At 37.6% G+C, this 22,997-nt stretch overlaps 1 protein-coding gene across 1 annotated transcript in view; it reads right to left on the reverse strand.

Annotated features, from left to right (window-relative positions):
• TMPRSS15 (transmembrane serine protease 15) overlaps positions 1-22,997 on the reverse strand; it is a 60,131-nt gene that overhangs the window by 5,905 nt on the left and 31,229 nt on the right. The window contains exons 16-22 of the mRNA XM_054837332.1: positions 20,772-20,861; positions 19,330-19,455; positions 18,728-18,859; positions 15,108-15,218; positions 12,337-12,469; positions 3,627-3,722; positions 90-139 (exon numbers count right to left, since the gene is read on the reverse strand). Coding sequence (XP_054693307.1) covers positions 90-139; positions 3,627-3,722; positions 12,337-12,469; positions 15,108-15,218; positions 18,728-18,859; positions 19,330-19,455; positions 20,772-20,861 — 738 coding nt within the window. The remainder of the gene's footprint in view (positions 1-89; positions 140-3,626; positions 3,723-12,336; positions 12,470-15,107; positions 15,219-18,727; positions 18,860-19,329; positions 19,456-20,771; positions 20,862-22,997) is intronic.

A 22,997-nucleotide genomic window follows, 5' to 3' on the forward strand; every position in this document is an offset into this window, starting at 1 on the left:
AACCTTTCAATTCAAACTATAAACATTAGGCTTTATGAACTGAACAATTTGATTTCTGTGTGAAATATTCCCAGGGTATGTGTACTTACATTTAATGTTACATTGCAGATGAACCACCAGGTTGTTCAAACAGTGTTCTCTAGAATGAAAGTGCAATTAAATCACAAGTATCTGCACACCAGGTAACACTAAATGATTGTCAAATAGACACAGATAGACATATATATATATATAAAAATTTATATAAGCATATATATGCCTATATATATAAGTACATTACTTTATCAGTATCAAACTGTTAAATACAATATTTTGTCCTACATGTTTTAATTACATTTTAATTATAAATATACAACATTATATAATATATAATATTAAATGTACATATTCCTCTTCAATGGACACTTAATTGGTGTATGTTATGGAAATAAAAGTAGACTCCCCTTGTGTTTTAGGGAAATGAATCCTCTGTCTGTGACAGATTCTCAATAAAATTGTGACTATGGTGTTTTTTCTACATTTTGAGATGTTTCCAATACCTTACCACTAGAGATCAGTGTGACCAAAGAATTTAAGAGGTTAGTTTGATATCACTGTATCTTTTTACTAAGATTATAATGCACTGTAAAATATATAGCTGCTTACACAGGGTTAGAAATTATTTAGCAGGGATATAAAGCCAGAGTCTGAAGAGCAGAAGACCACCGTTCAAAACTACTCAAGCATTTCTGATACCCAGAGGTTTTAAGATTATCTTCATAGCCTGTAATGAATCTGAACACTTAGGACAGTGTGTGTGCTAGCAATTTAAACCCGATACACAGAGAAATCCATCAGAGGGGAAAAAAAAAAACCAAAACGGCTATTTTACAGTATGCATTTCCACATCATTTTTAAATAGAAAAAGAAAAAGTGAAGTATACTTTAAACGTGATATGGTATTATGTATCCCTCACTATGTTAGCTTTAAAATTTGCCATCTGTAGTGAGGGCAATAATGCATGACGTGACCCACCATTTTCGCAATGGCATAGCGGTGCAAAAAGGGCAAGTGGGAACTGTAACCATCCCCCGCCTTCCCAGTTAAATCTTCACTCCAGAGGGTGTAAGAATGAGATACCCCTCCAGCCATGAATAGTCTTACATAGCCATTTTCTACTTCAAGATAGATGCATAATTTTAAAGCTGTAATTTAAAAAGTGGAAACCAAATTCTGTAGTTTGTATTCAAATCTGTATTGACTTCATAAGATTGTCCATTGGTGGTGAGACAAACATCAAGGAGGACAAACAGAAATGCATAAAGGAAACCAATACCATCTTCTGCATAAAATTCATAGCAACTAAATACTCTTGACCAAGCTTCCTCCATAGGCTTTAAAAGGGTGGTCAGTGATATTGTATATTAGCTCCTTTATCCAGTCCTATGCTTTCTCTTAGGTAGATGCATAAACTAGCTGATCTAACATCCAACATCTCAGATTTATCCCTATTTTTTTACACTGAAGCAGGGAGTCGCATGTAATGAGGGTCTTTGTCCCACCACCAGTACCTACTGATTGCTTTAGTAGAAATTATTTCATGGGCCTCTGCTTTTTCTTCTTTCTGAAGCTGTCTCCCATTATGAAAACCATTTCCTTGCCTGCACTTCAATTCACCAGTCCTCAGCTGCCTCTTGGTCAGCACAGGAGAGTCCAAAAGCCAACAGAGGTATTGCACGTCCTGAATACCCGCCCTGTGTGCCTCTCTGAGTGTCATCTATGAAGCAGCATGTCAGGGAGACATCTGGAGTAGTTGGGACATCTGTGAGTATGATCTTCACTTAGGACTGGCAAAAGCAATTATGCCAGTGGAATCTGCTCACATATATCTTCAAGACAGGATTTTGCCCTGTTACAAAGCTATCCTGCCAAGAAATGCCTTACCTAAGGGCATCAGAGAACAGTTTTGCTGTCTCTGCCACCACGGCTTTCAAGTCCTATTATATCTGCCCTCCTTTGCTTCAATGGTAGTTATGCTTGAATAAAGACCAAAGACAATGTGAGAAATATATTTAATGATTTAATTACCAGTTAATGAATTTGGGTTTTTTTAATTATCAAATCTGTGTGATCTTTCTATCATTCATTATATGTACAAAAAAGCATGCAAATCTGTAACGGTGTCACCCTGTAAAATTATTTCTGTCAGCTGTCCAGATGAAACATGGTAGAAGATACCTATTTCTGCAACAGAAATACAACTAAGATGAATGAACTTATTCCATTTCCTCCTGCATTAATCACTTTTTAGTGTTTAATAGATATTAACAGAAGACATCTTTAAATCATTACCACTCTTTAAGATCTCTTGTGGCAATGCTAGTTTAGACATCCACTCAAGAAAAAAAGAAAAATAGCTTGCAATGATATTCCATTAGTTTAAGATACTTTCACCACCAGTCAGAATGATAAATGTTTGGGTTTAACAGAATATAATTAGAACATAAAATGTATCTTTTAAATTTGTTTTTACTGTAAATAAAATACAGCATAGAAAATTAAGAACTTTCTCCTTCTTGGTTACTATGTGGTATGTTTATAAAGGAAACCTGAAAGAACATGGATGCTTGCCATCCTCAACATGGTTTCAGCATTTTAGCAATTAGACGGCGATTTTCGGCCTCAGTGCTTTTGGTAGGATTCCAGGAAAATGTGTGTAATAAGCCCTCTTATAAGCAGAAAGACAGTAGTTGAAGTCATTATATTTTTGTTTTATTTGATGATGGCAAGCCTTTCTCCTTTTGGAGGTGTACTGTAAATCCCAGAATTTCCTGAAAATATAATCCTGTGGTAATGTTTCATTTAATCTACAAGAAACTCTACCAGTTTATAGGACCCGTTAGAATCACTTCAGCTGTTATTTGGACTGAGAAATATTAGAATATAATCAAATGTATTCTGAGGATCATCTCATCTAATGATTCACTTCTAAATGGGGAGACAAATCCAGAAGTCATTTCTGAGTTAGACTAATTTGTCTAAATATAGATACCTGTCTATGGATTTCTTACCTTAGCAATCCACACTTAGTCCTAAGTCTGTATCAATAAAGTCAATGGATTATAGAGTGTGACTCATCACATTTCAAGAGATGCCTTGATGGACTGCAGTTTGGAGTGCTTATTTTTCTCTATTGATTACAGAGAGAACTAGTGTGATAACTACTATTTAACCATGAGTCAATGCCACTCCATTTTAAATCTTCTACTATATTATATAGTCATTATTTAGAGATTTCTAGATAAGAAATGTTTTGTAAAAATAGCAGTATTTATAATTTCTAGGGTAAATCTATAAAGACTTCACTTAAGATTGTACTGAATGCTAGCTAAAATTGTAGCAAGCGTCTCTTTCCTTTTAAATTTAGAATAGATGGACAAGAACGGAAGGGGGAAGAATGAGTTACTCAAAGTTACACAGAATTCAGCAGTAGACAGAGAATAAAAACTAGATATGTTTATAGTCCAGACCTCATACAGAATCATGTTACCTCTCAGATAAACTTGAGCTAGAAATTAGTGTATAAATGATCACCACCATACTTTAAGTTATCCTTTGTATGAGGAAGCAACCTCACTCTACCCACCTTTTTGTAAACATTAGGCTCTGGTTAGCTGCTTTGGTGATGTTGACAAAAGGACCATCTCCAGTGAATAATACAGTTGATGACATATTTGCATCCCTGGAAGGAAATAACACATACATGCATATTTTTAGATATTTGTCCTGTTCCAGCAGTGGAGGAATGTTTGGGAAATTATTATGCTGGTGGAATAAACTGCATAATTTTTTCCTGAAATAATGACTATTTATCAGGAGATTTCTGAGGCTTGACACTCACATGGGTTAAAATGCGACTCACCTACTTTCACTCATATCTTATTCTAAGATTTCTAATGCTACAATAATATTGACAGAGACAGAAATTAATTATTTTAATAGCAGTAAATTATCAATTTCTGTTCTTCTGTGCAATGATGAAGGGTTTGCAGTACCAATTCTTAAATGCCTGGAGCTAAAAATTAGTATGTAAAATGGAACAGTACTAGATGAACCTTGGCATGTCACAGTTTTGCTTTTTTGAGGGGGGCGATTACAGTGATACTATACTGTGCCTAGAGAAGAAACAAAACTATATTTTATATCATGAAGAATCTAATGGAATAAATGCTGCCTTCCTTAGAAGTTAAGTTTCACCTCACAGATCTGTTGAAATCAAAATAACTGTGGAATAATTCAAGCGTGTCATGTTTGCTATTGAACAAGATAGTTCCTCTGAAGTGGGATGTACTCCTCAACTCACTTTTTTTGTAACATTAGCCTTTGTTTATTCTGTGTACTATTGGTGAGATAAATTGTTTTGATGTTGCCAACCCATATCCAGATTTAATTTATATTCTGCACCATATACTTTGTGATACTGCATATGCCCAGCTTGGAACATACACCCAAGAAACATATTTGCTTTCTGTTGTGGAAGCACAGGGGGAAAAGATAGCTGTGGTCAGACTACATAGGGTTTTTTGGGGGTGACAGCCATTCCCATCTGACCCTTTAGCCATACATATCTCAGGAGCAAGAAAAGAACCATTTGTGCAGGTTTAATACACTGGGAGCACTTGTGTATCAAGGAAGTACCACCTCTTCTCTTCAAATGCAGTAAATCTCATTCTCTTGGGAAGAATGAAGTGTAGAATCTGCCTGCAAATCTGCTGTGTATGAAGAGTAAAAGTAGGCGCAGGAGAAAGGAGGTGTTCAGTAGCCCTGCTGTGCCACTAGGAGAGCTGCATGACCCACCCTACTGGAAAAGTCATTATTGCAGAATTTCTCAACCTAGAAATGACAAAGGCCATTTAATTCTGTCCTTAGATATATGTATAGCCTATTGTACAGACTTTTTTCAATACAAACCACTAGTATACTAATATGTACTTCAGAGATTCCCCCAGAGCTGTGACGACCTTTTAGACGGTCCGGGAGAGTAGTAAAGTGCTGACCCGGGTAGGTAGAGTCAAATTCTATGATGAGGAACTTTGCTGAGACCAGGCTAATCACTGAGCTACAATAAGTGCAAATGTGTGTAAAAGGCACTAAGTTGTTTCTTGAGAAAGTTAGTGAGCAGGAGCTTTTACCAGTATAAAAAATGAACATGCTACTAGGAAAAGCTTAGAGTATGTACATTTATGAATATTACTGGCTTACATTTTCCATGGCACATTATACCAGGAAACTTCAATTGAATGCATGTGTGTTTTACTAGATTACTGTAACAGACCCTGTAATGGAGTAAACACTATAAACCTTCCAAGTCAAAGCTTCCACTGACCTCAAATATTTTATAAGCAATCATAAGATCTTTCATCTCACCTCAACATTGGTCTTTTTCAGCAAAGGCTGAGCAAACCATTTCCCACTCTTCCGGGTTTTTTTGTTTGTTTTTTTGGGGGGAGGAGGAGGGAGAGGGGTTTTTTTGTTTTTGTTTTTTTAATAAATGCTTAAATTTCTGGATTGCAGTTTGGAACTTCTCTGTGCTTCTCTCTAACCACATAGACTTTATTAATCTTCCTCAGCTTTTTGAAATAAAATCTAAGCCCTTTTATGAGAAAATCTTTGATAATTTTACTTGGTTTCTTAGTGCACTGAAGCATACACAGCTGAAAACCTCCAAGCTTTATGAGTGACTGCAAAAATCAATCTGCTACTCTTTAAATTAATTTATTGGTAAATGATGAGGGTTAAGCATTTCTGTAAGTATAAGAAATCATACACTTTTCCTGGAGATATTCAGTTTAGTAACAAGAATATAGTTTGTTTTGCACATCCAGAAATGCAGTGTCACAGTTCTTTAATTTCTGTTAATGGAAATGATCTTTTAGAAATCTTGCAGGTTGTGACAAAAATGGCCTTTAAGAGGCTAACCTAGGTGTTAAGTAACCTTCATTTGATTCCACATGCTTACTAGGCAAAGCTTACAGAAAACTTAGAGAATAGTCTTACAAGTTTCTTACACACAAATCTACAGACATATCTGTGCAGTAAATTCCTCAGATATTATTGGTCCTCATGTACCTGAATACTCAATGGATCACTACGATTTCAGTCTCTAACTCTGTCTCAGATGTGCTCAGTAACAATAAGCAGTAGCAAATGTTGAGAAAGACTCAGATGATGTGGTACCATGCTGAAAAAAATATTCAGAATAAGGATAGAAGTGTAATTGTCTGATAGCTACAATTCTTTTCCCTGTTTAAAAAAAAAAGAACAACTCATTTCTTATTTGAAGAAAATATTTTCACACATTTTGTAATTCATTGTTTAGTTCTCAGGCTGTGGAATGTTTGGAGTTTGTTTAATTTGTGTTTGAGTCACAGGGCAGTGTTTCTTTTCATCTGCTGATTTTCTGACAGTTAGAAAAACAAACAATGAAGAATAGTGGCAAATTACAAATAGTGAACACTTTCTTTGGCATAAAAAAGCTTTGTTCACATGTGGATTCATATGAAGAGCTGCTGTTTTCTAAATACTTGCATGCACACAATTTTTATATGAAAATTTGCAAATGATAAATAAAAGTGACCTCTCTATACTTTCTGAATTTGAAATGAAGCTTCTTAAGCAATGGATTTAAGCCAAGCTCACTAGCAGTGTCTGATCCTAAATGAAACTGTGGACCTACAAATCCAAAAAAATCATTGAGACTCGTCCTGTGGCTTTCAGGTCAAAGTGCACATTATTGCTTGGTGACAACTGACGTGAAATTAAGTCTATTGCCAAATCATTGGGACTGTCCTAATTCTGGTCCTCAATGCTGCAAACGCAGCCTGAATACACTGAGAACCAGGTTTTTTCTTACATCCAGCACATAACTCATTGACTTTACAGCCGAGTAAGATCATGCTATCTGTTTATTATCCTAATTTATCCATCAGAATAAAAATTTTTTGTGCATAAATTTTGGGGGATCATTTTCACCCCTTTCAGGCCATATGTTATATTACCAGCACATTGGAGAACCTGGGTCTGACAGTTAAAGACAGGATTTTCTGAGGTATCTCAAGGAGCTAGGCATGTAGCTACTAATGACCATTCATAAGTGAGGAGGATGAAAACCTAATTGACCTGGAAATCTCAAACAAGACATTGTATTCCAATGAACTCATATCCTTCTCAAGAATTTTGCAAGTTCATGAAGAAAACAGACTGCAGGGTTGAGAGCAAGTCCTAAACTCTCAGTCCTTGCTGGACTTTTGGGTATCCAACTGGGGAATAAGCCAGGCCAACCAGAGCAGTAACAAATGTTCCTTAGCTGCCTCCCAAGATGAGAACCAGAAGGCCAACCATCTCAAGGGTGTGTATGGCTTTGGTGGAGCCTCTTGCACCCCTCCAGGGAAACCTCCATGCTCAATTACCTCTTTGAAATGCCTGTACAGCAATGCACATAGCATGAGGAATAAACAGGAAGAACTAGAGATCTGTGTGTGGTCACAGGGCCATGATCTCATTCTAATTACAGAGACATGGCGTGATAGCTCACATGACTGGAATGCTGTCATGGATGGCTATGTACTTTTTAGGAAAGACATGCCAGTAAGGTGAGATGGTGGATTTGTTCTTTATGTGAGAGAGCAACTGGAGTATACTGAGCTCTCTGAGTCGAGAGCTTATGGGTAAGAATTAAGGGGCAGGCTAATATGGGTGACATTGTTGTGGGTGGTTACTACAGGCTTCCTGATCAGGAAGAGGAAGTTGATGAGGCCTTCTACAGACATCTGGAAGTAGCCTCACGATCACAGGCCGTGGTTCTCATGAGGGGGCTTCAATCACCCTGATATTTGCTGGAAAGGCAACACAGCCAGGCACACACAGTCTAGGAGGGTCCTGCAGAGCATTGATGATAACTGTTTGAGACAATTGGTGGAGGAGCCCACGAGGAGATGGGTGCTGCTGGCTTTGTACTAACAAACAAAGAAGCACTAGTTGGGGATGTAACGGTTGGGGGCAGCCTTGGATGCAGTGACCATGAGATGGTGGAGTTTAGGATCCTGCATGGAAGGAGCAGGACAATAAGTAGGATTACAGCCCTGGACTTCAGGAGAGCTAACTTTGGCCTCTTCAAAGACCTGCTTGGGAGAATCCCATGGGTTAGGGCTCTAGAAGCTAGGGAGGTCCAAGAGAGCTGGTCAATATTCAAGCACCACTTCCTCTAAGCTCAAGATCAGTGCATCCTGAAGAGTAAGAAATCAAGCAAAGGAGGCAGGAGACCTGCATGGATGAGCAAGGAGCTTCTGGAAAAACTCAAAGGGAAGAAGGAAGTTTACAGAGTGTGGGAAAACGTACTGGCCACTTGGGAGGAACATAGGAATGTTGTCGGAGTATGCAGGGATGCAACGAGGAAGGCAAAGGCCGACTTGGAATTAAATGTGGCAAGGGATGTCAAGGAGAACAAGAAGGGTTTCTTCAAGTACATCAGTAGCAAAAGGAAGCCTAGGGAAATGAGGGCCCGCTGCTGAATGAGGTGGGTGCCCTGGGGACAGAGGATACAGAGAAGGCGGAGTTACTGAATGCCTTCTTTGCTTCAGTCTTTACTGCTAAGGCTGGCCCTCAGAAATCCCAGACCCTGGAGGTAGGAGAGAAAGTCTTGCAAAAGGAGGGTTAGAGATCATTTAGGTAAATTTGACATCCACAAATCCATGGGCCCTGATGGGAGGCAACCACAAGTGCTCAGGGAGCTGGCAGATGTTACTGCTAAGCCACTCTCCATCATCTTTGAAAGGTCATGGAGAACAGGAGAGGTGCCTGAGGACTGGAGGAAAGCCAATGTCACTCTGGTCTTCAAAAAGGGCAAGAAGGAGGACCTGGAAAACTACAGGCCAGTCAGCCTCACCTCCATCCCTGGGAAGGTGATGGAACAACTCTTTCTGGGAGTCATCTCTAAGGAAAAGAAGGTTATCGGGAGTGGTCAACATGGATTCACCGAGGGGAAATCACGCCTGACCAATCTGATGATAGCCTTCTATGATGGCATGACTGGCTGCATAGATGAGGGGAGAGCAGTGGATGTTGTCTACTTTAACTTCAGCAAGGCTTTTGACACTGACTTCCATAACATCCTCATAGGCAAGCTTAGAAAGTGTGGGTTGGATGAGTGGACAGTGAGGTGGGTTGAGAACTGGCTGAATGGCAGAGCTCAGAGGGTTGTGATAAGCGGTGCAGAGTCTAGTTGGAGGCCTGCAGCTAGTGGTGTGTGCCCCACAGGTCAGTGCTTGGTCCAGTCTTGTTTAACATATTCATCAATGACCTGGACGAGGGGACAGAGTGTACCCTCAGCAAGTTTGCTGACGATACAAAACTGGGAGGAGAGGCTGATACACCAGAAGGCTGCGCTGCCATTCAGCGAGACCTGGACAGGCTGGAGAGTTGGGTGGAGAGGAACCAAATGAAATTCAACAAGGGCAAGCGTCAGGTCCTGCACCTAGGGAGGAATAACCCCAAGCACCAGTACAGGTGAGGGGTTGACCTGCTGGGAAGCAGCTCTGCAGAGAAGGACCTGGGAGTCCTGGTGCGCAACAAGCTCTCCATGAGCCAGCAGTGTGCTCTCTTGGCCAGGAAGGCCAATGGCATCCTGGGGTGCATTCAGAAGAGTGTGGCCAGCAGGTCCTCCCCCTCTACTCTGCCCTGGTGAGGCCACATCTGGGGTTCTGTGTCCAGTTCTGGGCTCCCCAGTCCAAGACAGACAGGGAACTACTGGAGAGAGTGCAGCAGAGGGCTACGGGGATGATGAGGGGACTGGAGCATCTCGCTTATAAGGAAAGGCTGAGAGAGCTGGGTCTGTTTAGCCTGGAGGAGAAGACTGAGAGGGGATCTGATCAACACTTATAAATATCTAAAGGGCGAGTGTCAAGAGGATGGGGCCAGACTCTGTTGAGTGGTTCCCAGTGACAGGACAAGGGGCAATGGGCACAAACAGGAAATTCCATCTGGACATGAGAAATAACTTCTTTACTCTGAGGGTGACCGAGCACTGGAACAGGCTGCCCAGAGAGGTGGTAAAGACCCAGCTGGCTCTGGGCCCAGAGAAACCAGCATGTTTCACACCAGACCAGTAGAATTGTGAAAAGTTCAATGTATGATTTTGTTAGCATCGCTTTTCCTTGAACCACCAATACTTAGATTTTAACAGTGTTGTCAGATGCATGCAGTTAGAAGTGCAAGCTAAGCAAAGGATCTTGTTAGGTTTCTCAAGAGCATAATTTTGTGCACTTTGCACTCCAGACTCATTAAGAATATTTGTAAATGATTTGCCTAAGCTATATTTTGTAGATGAACACATAAGGATGCCTCCAGATTTGCTTCCTGTTTGACACATATCACCAATGTGACAGTCACACATTTGAAAAATAAAGGCAAAAGGATTCACATAAATACTACAGCTACATAAATAATTAGGATGTGCTACAGGACCCCTATCTTTTCAGTCTTTTTCATAAATTAAACTATAAATGAAACTAGCAAATGTATAAGCAATTAACAGCCAAAGTAAATTGTCCTAGATGAACCTTAGCCTCTTTCTCTAATAAATCATGATTCTAAATAATTATTCAGTATAGGAGCATGAGCTATAGCCGACTCAAGACCTGTTATTACAAGCATCAATTTAGCAAATATGGTGCCATTTATTAACAAATATGCTGCTACAGGGGGATTCGTGAAAGGCAGAAATAACATGATGCTTACAGGAATTACATATACGTATATAAGAATTTTATTTTATCGTATTCTGTAGGATCAGTAACAGCAGTAGCACCCAGGATACGAGAATGTGATGCAATTTACATTTATAAATACTTTTTGTTGACAATGGGAATATGTAATAAACTGAGAAATGGAATTAAAAAGAAGTAACTAGGAAACTTAATAGGATTTTTTTTAACAAGAATATCTGGCTAGTTTATAGAGACAAACTGAAATGTATTGCCACAGAGTGTTATGGAGACAAAAGCATAAGTAATTTTTAAAAGGTAATAGAAAGTACCATGGAAAACAAAGTTCACTGAAGCCTATCAAATATAAAAATGTAAATTAAACAAACAGACCACAAAATGACTAGTGTCCAGAAGTTATAGAGGAAAAGGACGCAGGGGAGGGAGAGAAAGAATCAGAGGAAGAAGGCTCCTGGCCACCGTAAAGGAGAAGGTATTTGACTAGAAGAACATTTAGTTATAGTTTGCATGTTCTTATATGCATGCATAAATGAGATAATTACATATATAAATTACAATAAGGATTTGTGCATGCAGGTATCTGATATTTATGTAAATGCAGTACCTACCCAAAGGGAAAAAAGTGAAAAAACAAACCAGCACACATTCATCCAGTGATTAAAAATATTTTCAAATAACACTTTAATATTTTTCTAAGTCTGCCTAACTCTGTGATTTCTACAATTAATTTATCAGAAGGGCATTTGCAGGCATCCTACTTTGGTCAGAGACCAACATAATGAATTGCAAGCTTAGAATTTAATTTGATTATTACTTGGATGAGTGACATTCCCTAAAAACCTCAGCACTGTAGGAAAGCTATTTATTATTCAGTGGATGGCAGGGAAGTTGCATAAAGTGTAAGTAAGGCCAGGATTCAGGGCATAAATTTTACCATAGATTGAAAAATACAACATATCTGCACTCAACCCTTTCCACCTCTTCCCTGGAAATTCTGCTGAACAGTGACTGAAACTAAATCTATTTTTGTCAGTCATATATTTCACTCCTCCTGCCCTCCTCTAAGTATACCTCAAGAGAAATACAGTTTCCTCTCCCAGCTGCTCAGGTCTAATGATAGGTATGAAACATATTGGGAGCCCAATAGCAGAATACCCAAGTGATTATCTTGAATTTACTTGAACATTAGTATGATAGCAGAGCAGTCAAGGATGCTGCTGTTTGCTCTAGCTTTACTCTTGAGCCATCCTCGTGAAAGTGAAGACTTAAATGATGGCATAAAGTGATAAAATATTAATATTTCCACATCAGTCTCCCAATATTCTCCAATATGTATCCTCATGCCTAATCTGCCACATTCAGTCATCAATTCTGTAATGAATGCCATCAAAACAGGGTTTGCAACACTTACTCACAAATTTGTTAGCACACCAAGCACTTCACTTGCCACAGAGAAACACATTTGCCCTTTTTATGGATGGTAAAGACATCAGTAAAATGATGAGGAAAACACTGAAATACAGACTCAAGAAACCTGCAAACAATTTACAAGGACAATGAATACTTTTCACTCACCCTAACCCCAGCAGCTGGCAAACACTGTCTGAAATCTGTTCATTCCAATCGTCTGCACATGCCAAGTGCCACATCTTCCCAATCCTGGCCTGTACCAGCCCTTCGGTGCTTAGAGAACCATTAAGCAATCTCACTGTAGATCAAAATGGACAGAAGCATTTTAGATAGGTGGTAAACCACCCTCCCCCCTGCCCCAAGCAAACAGAAATGTAATATAAACAGAATTATTATTGCCAGCAAAGAACAACAACAAAAAAAGTTAAAATATGTTACAGCAGTAATAAACCCAGCATCTCCAGGATGTTGTGTTCCCACAGGAAAGAAATGTTATTGTTATCTCCTTCTATATTTCTGCCACAGGAGAGTTTCATACCCATTATTTTACAAATAGTCAAACAGTATATTTTCCATCAACTTTAACCAATGTTTTTTCTTAGCCAGCATTATATAATTTCCAGATATTGTGTGAAGATTTAGCTACACAATGCTCAGTAACGCTGATTGGAAATAAGGTTAAAACCAGAGCTGACAGAAAAATTGGATTTTCCAGTTCCAATTGCTATGAGAATTTTCACTGGTTTTGTTGCAGCTTTAGTTAAAACACACACACAAAAATAATAAAAGCTCCCTGAAAACCAATCTATCAAAACATTTCCCTAAACGAAATATTCAGAACAAGAATTCAGAAACTTATTAAGTATTTGGTGAAAAATTTTATGCTACTGGCATAATAACTAAGGAAGTTGGTCTATAAGGTTTAAGAAGATCAAAAGTATCCCATATACGTCTCAGGAGCTACAGCTGCATTTCAGGCAGACGATAGCTATTGCCAGCATGAAGCAGGGAAAATATACAATGCATTTGAAATTTACTGGTTGCCAAAATATTTTTCTTTTTTTAATTTTAGTTGACCAGAAAACCCTTTTCCACCAAAATATTTCCACAAAAAAGTAAAGTGTACCCACTATAGTAAAAAAAAATTTAAAAAAAATAGATTTTTAGGAATGCTTCTTTGATACCCAGAGTACATGAATGAAAGAAGTGATTAATGGTAAACGTCATGACCTCAGTCATGAGAAATTTTTGAGCAGTGCTTGCACTGCGAGATTTCTCCAGATTACTTTTGATACCTCTCCTCTCTTCTACTTAAATGACAGTTCCTTTTCCTTTATCCTCATCAGATCCATGTTCTTCTCCAAACACATTGTTGGTAAGGAATTAAGAGAGTCATTGAGCACTCAACAACTGCTTAATTAAAATGTCATATTTTTTAGAATTCTGCAAAGGAAGAGATAGCGTATGCCTTTTCTTTGCAGTCCCTGGGAAGTTTCAGAAGTTGGAGTATTTGAAAATGACAATTCGTCTTGGTCAAATTGTCACTTCTGATAAGAAATTGAAATTGGTTTCAGGAAAATGAGCAAGACTTTTGGACACTGAAAAGACTCAATGTGAGGATGTCTAATTGAATTTTCATTTTATTTTAAAGCTTAGATTGATTGGGCCAATGTTTGGATTAAATGGGGTTTTGGAAACAATTCTCCCAGTCCTTTAATGTGAGGTAATTTGTTATGAAGTAATAGACAATCTATGGCAAAATAAATCTTTGGGAAAATGTACATCATGTTAATGCAGGTGATGGTTACCTTGTTCAGATCTTCTTTAGCAATGGCTAGAGAAAAACCATTCAAGTCCTCTTTTCTTAAGAAGAAGCTGAAGTAAATTTTATTCTATGCATTTTAAAGGAAGAATATGTTTGCAACAAAATAGCTAATTGCACTAATGCTAAGAGTGAATCCATGTCTTTGGACATATATATGTCATATATGGCATATATGTTATATATGGCATATATGAGAATATATACATATATGCGCATGTAAAAGACATTGAAATCAATGAGATCTGTCAGCACACACCCAAAGACATATCTGATCCCTATCAGTCCTCTTTAAAAGAAGGGAAGATGATGTTGTACTTTAACTCTTTCATTAGTTCTCCACTGTAGGTTGTCAGAACAGCACTTTGTCAGAAACAGCAATTTAATTTCTGTGCTAGGCCCAACATGATTTTACAGTTTTACATTTAAATTATTGTTTAGAGAATGCCATTTTCATATTATGTGAAATGAAGCCATATACTGTACACCTACATTTTGGAAAGAACCATTTCACCAGAGGACTAAGCAATAGCAGCTGCTGGTCTCCTTGTTGTGGGAACATGCACATCCACTATGAGCAATGGATGCTGCTTTTGCAGCTGTGCCATCCCTTCACCCTATGGCAATGCCTCCACAAGATGGAGTTCAGACAGGCTGGAGGGTGCCACGTGCTGCAGTTTGGCTTCACACCCACAAGATTAACCATCAAGACGACTTTTATTCTTTACCCTACACCGCAGAACTGCTGCTGCTGTGAAACTCAAATTAATTACAGGAAGAAGTGATAGAATTTTGGAATATAAAATAGATACAGACAGGAAGCATATAATGACTTTTCATTTAATTTTGAGGCCATTATAGGCAGCCATAGTTTTAAGCACAGAGGAACTTTTTACCTTTTCCAAAGATCTTCACCAGCTTACATACACTATCTCAGAAAAGGGACTTTGGTTTTTTCGGCGCTGACAAGCTAAATGAGCTACTTCTGTGTAAATTGGCATGGCCTGCATGCAGCTGCAGTAGTTTACACTAGCTGAGGTTTTGTGGCTGTTTTCTTAGGTAATTTCTACCAAATATGTATGCATTCTTTCTCTTTGTGTCAAGGAAACCTTACCACACTTTGCTTCATCAGAGCCATCTTCACATTGAGGTAGGTTGTCACAAAGGTTATGCAATGGTATACACTCCCCACTACCACACTGATGCTCATCAATTGCACAAGCTCCTGAAAGAAAACAGGAAAGGAAAATTAATCTGTAATTATGAGGAAGGTTGATGTTCACTGGAGATCATACAGTTCAACTGAAAGAAGAGTGGATAGTATGCGAGACCTTTGATTTCCTTTTATTTTCTTTCCTATCCATTTCTTTTTTAAAAAATAAAGATTATTTTCAGATAAATAGAAGTTAATTAGACAAAATATTCTACAAGCAGCTGGGAGAAGTCTCACAATCACTCGCCCTTGTTCTCATGGCGGCCCAGTCAGCATGGGTTTATGAAAGGCAGGTCCTGCTGAACTATCCTGATCTCCTTCTATGACAAGGTGACTCACTTAGTGGATGAGGGAAAGGCTGTGAATGTTGTCTACCTAGACTTTAGTAAAGCCTTTGACACTGTTTCCCACAGCATTCTCCTGGAGAAACTGGCTGCTCATGGCTTAGACAGATATACTGAGGCTGGATCAATGGGTCAAGGCCAACTGTATGAGGTTCAACAAGGCCAAGTGCCGGGTCCTGCACCCGGGTCACAACAACCCCATGCAATGCTACAGGCCTGGGGAACAGTGGCTGGAAAGCTGCCCAGCAGAAAAGGACCTGGGGGTGTTGGTCCATAGCCAGCTGAATATGAGCTGGCAGTGTTCCCAGGCAGCCAAGGAGGCCAACAGGATCCTGGCTTGTATCAGAAACAGTATGGCCAGCAGGACTAGGGAAGTGATCATCCCCCTGTACTCGGCACTGGTGAGGCCGCACATCGAGTGCTGTGTTCAGTTTTGGGCCCCTCCCTACAAGAAAGACATTGAGGTGCTGGAGTGTATCCAGAGAAGGGCAACAAAGCTGGTGAAGGGTCTAGAGCACAAGTCTTATGAGGAGCAGCTGAGGGAACTGGGGTTGTTTAGTCTGGAGAAAAGGAGGCTGAGCGGGCAGACCTTATTGCTGTCTACAGCTACCTGAAAGAAGGTTGTAGCAAGGTGGGTGTTGGTCTCTTCTCCCAAGTAACAAGTCATATGATGAGAGGAAACATCCTCAGGTTGTGCCAGGGGAGATTTAGATTGGATATAAGTAAGAACGTCTTCACCAAAAGGGTTGTCAATTATTGGAACAGGCTGCCGAGGGAAGTGGTTGAGTCACCACCCCTGGAGGTATTTAAAAGACGTGTCAATGTGGTGCTTAGGGACATGGTTTAGTGGTGGACTTGGCAGTGCTAGGTTAAACAGTTGGACTTGACAATCTTAAACGTCTTTTCCAACCTAAATGATTCTATGATTCTAAGAATAAAATCTATGGCATTATACTTTGTAGTTTCTGTGATAGTTAGCATTGCTCAGTTACTAGTGTTCTGTTACATGTAAGAAACTTTGGAGGGATGAGAAAAGTCAAATCCTGATCAAATCCTGTCAAAAGTGACTAAGGATTTCAAGTTCCAGATGTTCAGCGCTTTCACAAAAGTTTAGAGACCTTAAAGTACATCAAGTCAACCATACAAGTAAAGAGGCATTGAAAACCAAGAATCTTCTTTCAAAACCTGACTGGGAGGAAAAGTGGAAGAGACAAAAGTAACAGAAATGAATGAGGAAAACATTCACAAAAGTATTATTAAGCTACTTCAGTAACAGTTATGTACAAAAAGCAGATCAGATAGAGAGTAAATATAAAGTTGTAATTCTTTCTATGGCCAAAGCATATTCTTAATGTCACCATTCTATATTTTTACAGGAAATATACAGTCATAAACTTAAATTCTACTGTTTTTTTTTTTTTATTTCTTTATTTTACCTTCCTGGACTTACTGATTGAAACATTTAATTATTTAGAAGTCTTATTTAAGGCAAGATAATTGATTTACTTCTGAATTTTTAATATTCATGGAAAATTTTTCATTCATGAGTCAGTATGGCCTGTTGTACACTATGGAAGCAGAAGAATGTGGTTTATAAAAGGCCTGAACTAGATTTTCACACATTCAGTGGCCATAAGTGATACCAGATTTTCCATAGAACTTAGTTCTCACTTATACCATTTTTTTATTATATTGCATACTTCCAAAAAGTATTTTTTTTTCAAATTATGCTTCCTTTTCAAAAATTCAGTATTTCATGGAAAAAAATACAAAGAAAAAACCTGCTTTTCTTGTAAAATTAATTTATTTACTGACAATCCTTTTATCATTGGGCCTGCATGCTAATGATATTAGTCTCTGTCCTTTGGCTGCAAAGATCATGAATAAGCATAATTCTTTTGCAAATGGAACCTTTTTAATATACTTAACCAGAACTGGCAATGGCCACTTTGAGAACTCTGCCTTGCTAAGCTTAATTTTTATTTTACAACAAAATATGGGCAAAGCTGGCTCAGCAGAGATGCTGAACCAGCTAAAAAAAAAAGGCATAATGTTGTTGGACTGAAGAAATGTGATAGAGAAGGCAGAACAAGAAACAGCAAAACGGTCATATGTCCATATAAACCTGCCTCTCAGTCTTGCACAAAGGGACTAAACGGAATTGATTTTACAAAGGTAAATCAATGGTTAAGATTTTTTGAAAGATTAAGAAAATTAATATTATTATTACTGCTAACTTACATAAAAGTTGCAGTTAAATAAACATCCTGGGAGACACTTGCCTTTTATGATACTTAAAGTAAGAAAAAGGGTGTAGATTCTTGTTAACTTTCTGTTCATGCAAATGAATGGTACTTCACTCATCTCTGAATACAGACTGCTGCTTCATTCTCTTTTTTTCTGCTGTCAGACTTCCACAGAAGTAATACAAAGCCTCTAATTAATTCCGTCAAGATATTTGGCCTAGAGTTAGTGTAAGTGTTTGTCCTGGTAAGCATATTGCTGTTCCATGTACTTTAGCATTTGGCTCCATTTCACATGGTTTTGGAGAGCTGATTGCTGAATTATTTATTTGGGTGACAAGTCTAATTGCAGTCCCCAACAAAACCAGGAGTCTTTCAGAAGGGGACTGGCTGGGACCAGAAACACTGCTGACCAAATATTTAAAAGACCAACTCTTCCCAGATCCTTCACGCGCTAAGGACCAAATTTTTAAAGATGTAAGTAGGACCATATTGCAAACAATAATCAGAGTTACCATATATGTTTTTCTCTTCTAATGGATGTGATTGATAATAAATATTTTACAAATGCATTTAAACACACATTAATGACATCCTCAAATGAGTCAAAAATTGATGTTCTTTTCTGGGGTTGTATAGGGAATATTTCATATTTGCCCTCTTAATATTTGAATAGGTTTTGGTCAAAATAGTCAATTTTTCACATAATATCCCATAAAGTTGCAGAACATACAGACATTGGTCCAATTACAGTAAAGCAACAAAAACGTCACTTTTCATGCTAGAAAACATAAAGTACACATGGGTAACCACTAGGCTTTCTCTTTAATTTTTTCATATTTCTGTTGATCAAGTCACCTTCCACTCTCCACTTTTTCTCAAATGTATTTGACCAGTGGTATAACCTCTTAAATACAAGGGTTCATATACTTACCTAGATGGTAGCCAGTAGTAAAGTTTGCAAGAAATCCCTTCTTTGTTGCAGACTTGTCCGTAAGGAGGATTACTGTCATCTGGTTTGTTGTAGAGAAGACATCTGGCAATGGGTCTTGTCCTGTATAGACAGCTATTTTCCAAAAGAACATTAATACATTTAAGCTATTTTATTCTTATGTATTTCAAAATGTTTTGGGTTCAAAAGCAAGTATTGCTACCACATGAATACAGTTGTTCTCTCAAACTTAACTCTCAGACTGCAATGATCAAAGCTCAAACCCAAATTTGACAAATGAGTACAGAAAAATAAGGTATAACGAAGAGATTATGCTTCTGTTTGTCCATATACATGAGCAATCTTATTTATTGAGAAGTTAATTACATTTGGATTGCATAGAAAGCTGAGTGTGTGCAAATATTTGGGAAATATGATGTCACATAGGGTATGCTTTTTCAAGTATTTCCCCTAATTTTTGAGACCCAAAAATGTGGAGAAATGTAGAATGAAATTAGAGGGAAGTAATTTCCTTAATATTATATCCATCAGTTTGCTTCAGCTGTCTGATTACATTCATTTTAGTACTCAATGCTGTTACTTGCCCAAAAGTAAGGAATTTGGTCCTCTGCCATCTCTGACTTCAACTACATCATAAATATTTTCCAGATCAAAAACCTGAAAATGAAGTTGAATGTTTTTTCCTTCTTCAGCATTTAAGTACCACACACCTACAAAATAATAACACACACACACATGAATATCACCTTTTCAGTTCATGCATTTACTGTGTCAATTTCATGTTGGAGGATTTGGGGAAAAAAATCTTTAATCTCTGCTAAACTATTAAGAATCACCCAAGAGACATAGAAGTCTCAATCTTATCTTTGAAAGCAACTTATGCTGTCAAGATCCAAAATTCAGTTGACTCTCATTCTCTAAAACACTTTTGAAAACTGGATTTAGGCTCCAAAGACATGCACAGATGCATTTTTTAGCATTTGTGACAACTGTGAGTTTCCCTAAAGTAGCAAAGCTAATTCTTTTGTAACTGTGAAAATGTGACAAATAAGTCTTGTCACTTAAGTCTTATTTGACAGTACAATAATTTCTATAATCAGAAGACAGAAGCCTGTCTTTCAAGTTAGATATCTTTTTAGAGATGTATTTGCTTCTGTTTAGCCTATGCTTTATCATATTTAATCTATGTAAGTATGGATAGTATGGAAATCTTGCAAAAAAAAGTAAAAAAAAAAATCCCACTGTTTTTTAATCTGTTTATAGAATGAAAAGTATTTTCTCACTAGTAGGAATCTCACCTGGGAACTTGTGAAATTAATACCTGGAAATAAAAGTCATATCTCAAGTAGGACAGAAACACAAAATTACAACTCTTGTGATTACCATCCCAACACAATTCTCCAGTTAACGATGAAATACTAAATAATTAAAATTTCATTAAGAATCAATGACAAAGTTCTCTCCCTTGCTTCATCCCTCAACAGCACATAGCAGACCACCTTGACACATTTTCCCTTTTGCCAGCTGTAGCTTAAACTAAAACAAGTAACATCAGTAGAATAATGATGTCTTTTCACTTATATGTTAAAAAACATTCGATAAAGAGAGGATCCCTTGCAAAATGCATACACACATTCTTTGCCCCTGGAAAAGGTTAACTATTTATACAGAAGAAATGATGGTATTAACCTGGTGAATACGTTGGAGCTTAATACTAAAAAGGGGACTTTAAGCACCTTGTCTGTTGTTGCATTGACATAAAGATATTTGATATAATAGGCATGATGGAATTGGCCCATCTGAACCCATTCCAAGGAATTGTACTTGTCTTCATCACTTTTTAATCAACTGGCACATGATTCCTTAGGTTCTTGGTAAGTGCCATATAGACATCAGTTAAAAGATCTCACTGTATATAGCTTAGAATATTTTTTGCTTGACAGCATCTGACTTGGGAAAGCAGATTTAGTATCTCTACTTTTATATGGCTAAACTTTCCCTGAAGACTTGGAGAAGAATGACTTACAAAAAGCTTGATTAGGGTAATTGTTTGGAAAGTTTTCAGAGCTGAATGTACTGTTTGGCTCCCACAGTTCAACTGGCCCTCCGCAGTCAGCTGAAAAAGAAAACATTTCAAAAACATAATTAACCTATTGTCTTACTTTTGCAATCTGTTGCAACAAAGATAATTTGGAAAAACTAATTTTATGAAAAGGGTATTCAAGCTAACTTCACCACTGTAAGGTTTCAGTTATAGTGCCATTGGTATAAAGCTTGAACAATGAGTTGCGAGAAGCCAACACTCCAGTAAGGACACAGAGCACTGAAGAAACAAGGTGTGTAAGAAATTCCCTGTCCTTATGAGTTACAGTGTCTTAGTCAGACCTGCTGACACATTCAATCGATGCCACAGTGTTATCTACAGCTACAGGTCATATCTTGCTGTAAGTGCTAGTACAACTGTATTCATGATGGTGCTATGAGAAGTCTTCCCCAAGTAGTTAGGGGAAGGAAGCAGTCTGTGCTTCATTTGGTGATTATTGGTCTGCAAGCTGTGCACATGACAGGAAATATGCAGAAAAGAATGTGATACAGTCAACCGTATAATTTACTAGTACATTAATATAAAAGCTAGAAAATGTCAAGGAAAGAGAGGAAAGGCCCCTCCCCCTTCCCTCAGATATAAGTTATTTATGCACTTAGGTTGTATGCCTTGCTTATTATCTGATGGATCTTCTTCAGATTAGCAGAGATAGTCCTTTTGTCATGTAGCAAATAAACATTATAGCAAAAAAAACCCCTTATACTGTTATTTTGATGTCATCAGGACCCTAAAAACTTTTACAGTTAAACCTTGTAAATGATTAAAGTAGTCATTTTCTTTATCCTTGAAACAACTGCTCCAATAAGGACTTTATCATAAACATGTATATGCAATTATATATAAAAATTAATAAAATGTATTTAAAAGCAAATATTGTAGATATGTATATACACACATACAGACACACACATAGACATAGCTAACTGTACTTTATACATTCAATATTCTCTTTCAATATATAGTTTAGATGGTGGTTTACATCCCAAATATGTCAGCTTCATATTCCAAAATTTTACTTCATATGGAGAAATATTATTTATTTTCATTTCAGCTGTACCATCAGAATGAACTTTGATGTTTTCCCAATTCTGTTGTTCACAATTCCTTTATTCAAAAATAAACAGTGCTCCTCCACCTGCCTCAGGAAATAAAAGTTAAGGTAGAAGAAATCTGCCTTTTTATTTTGTTTTGTTGTTGGTTTATTCTTGGCATTAAAATTGATTTTTCTAACTTTCAGACTTTGGCTAAAATGTAACACTGCCCCCCCCCCCCCAACACCTTTTATGGACAAATTTTGCATTTCATTATTTCTGTCAGTATTGCATACTCTGAGCCACTTGGTTGGGGACTGCATCATCTACAAGTCCTACTGAGTTTGCCCATTGAATCCCACTGGGAAGAAGCTCCACTAAACACAAGAAAAATTTGAACTTTCTCACGACAGCCGTCTTATGGAACTCTACAAATTCTCCTGGCAAGAAATGCTGAACTCTCTGAAAGGAAAAGGAACTGTTAACAGTCGCATGCTAACAGGTATATTATCTTTCAGCTGTATGGCTCACAATGAGGACTACTTTCTTTAAATAGCATTAACAACAAATAAGATTACATTGGCTTTTATCATGGAACATTACTGCACATACAAACAGACACACAACTATTGTAAAGCTGCATGAGGAATATATGATTCTTAGCCAGTATCATCTGATGGTACGAGCAGAGCAAACACAAATTTCTTAATAGCAGAACAAGGGCAACTTATGATGAAATCTGATCTGGTGTTGACTACATGTAAGGCACATTAGTAATGATCTTATTTCTCTTGCATGGAAAAATGATAGAAGTAATTGATTTTACTCATGTGTGGAAAAACTGTTTTCCAGTGATCTTTAAACACAAATTTATATGGAGTTATTTGTATAGCTGTCACTCATTAGAGAACCAAATAGCAATCAGCACCAGTAATCTTGGTCCTTTCATTGAGCTTAATAGATGATTTTCTCAACATTGTAGAAAATGATACATGAGTTATTCATAAAAAAAAAAAAAATCCTCTGTGTTTTGGCCAAAACTTTAATTTATATCGACATACACATCTTAGGTGTGGAATCTACACTGTAATTTTCACACTGTTGTTTGTGTTAAAAG

The sequence above is a fragment of the Grus americana genome, chromosome 1, assembly GCF_028858705.1.
Source record: "Grus americana isolate bGruAme1 chromosome 1, bGruAme1.mat, whole genome shotgun sequence".
Lineage (NCBI taxonomy): Eukaryota > Metazoa > Chordata > Aves > Gruiformes > Gruidae > Grus > Grus americana.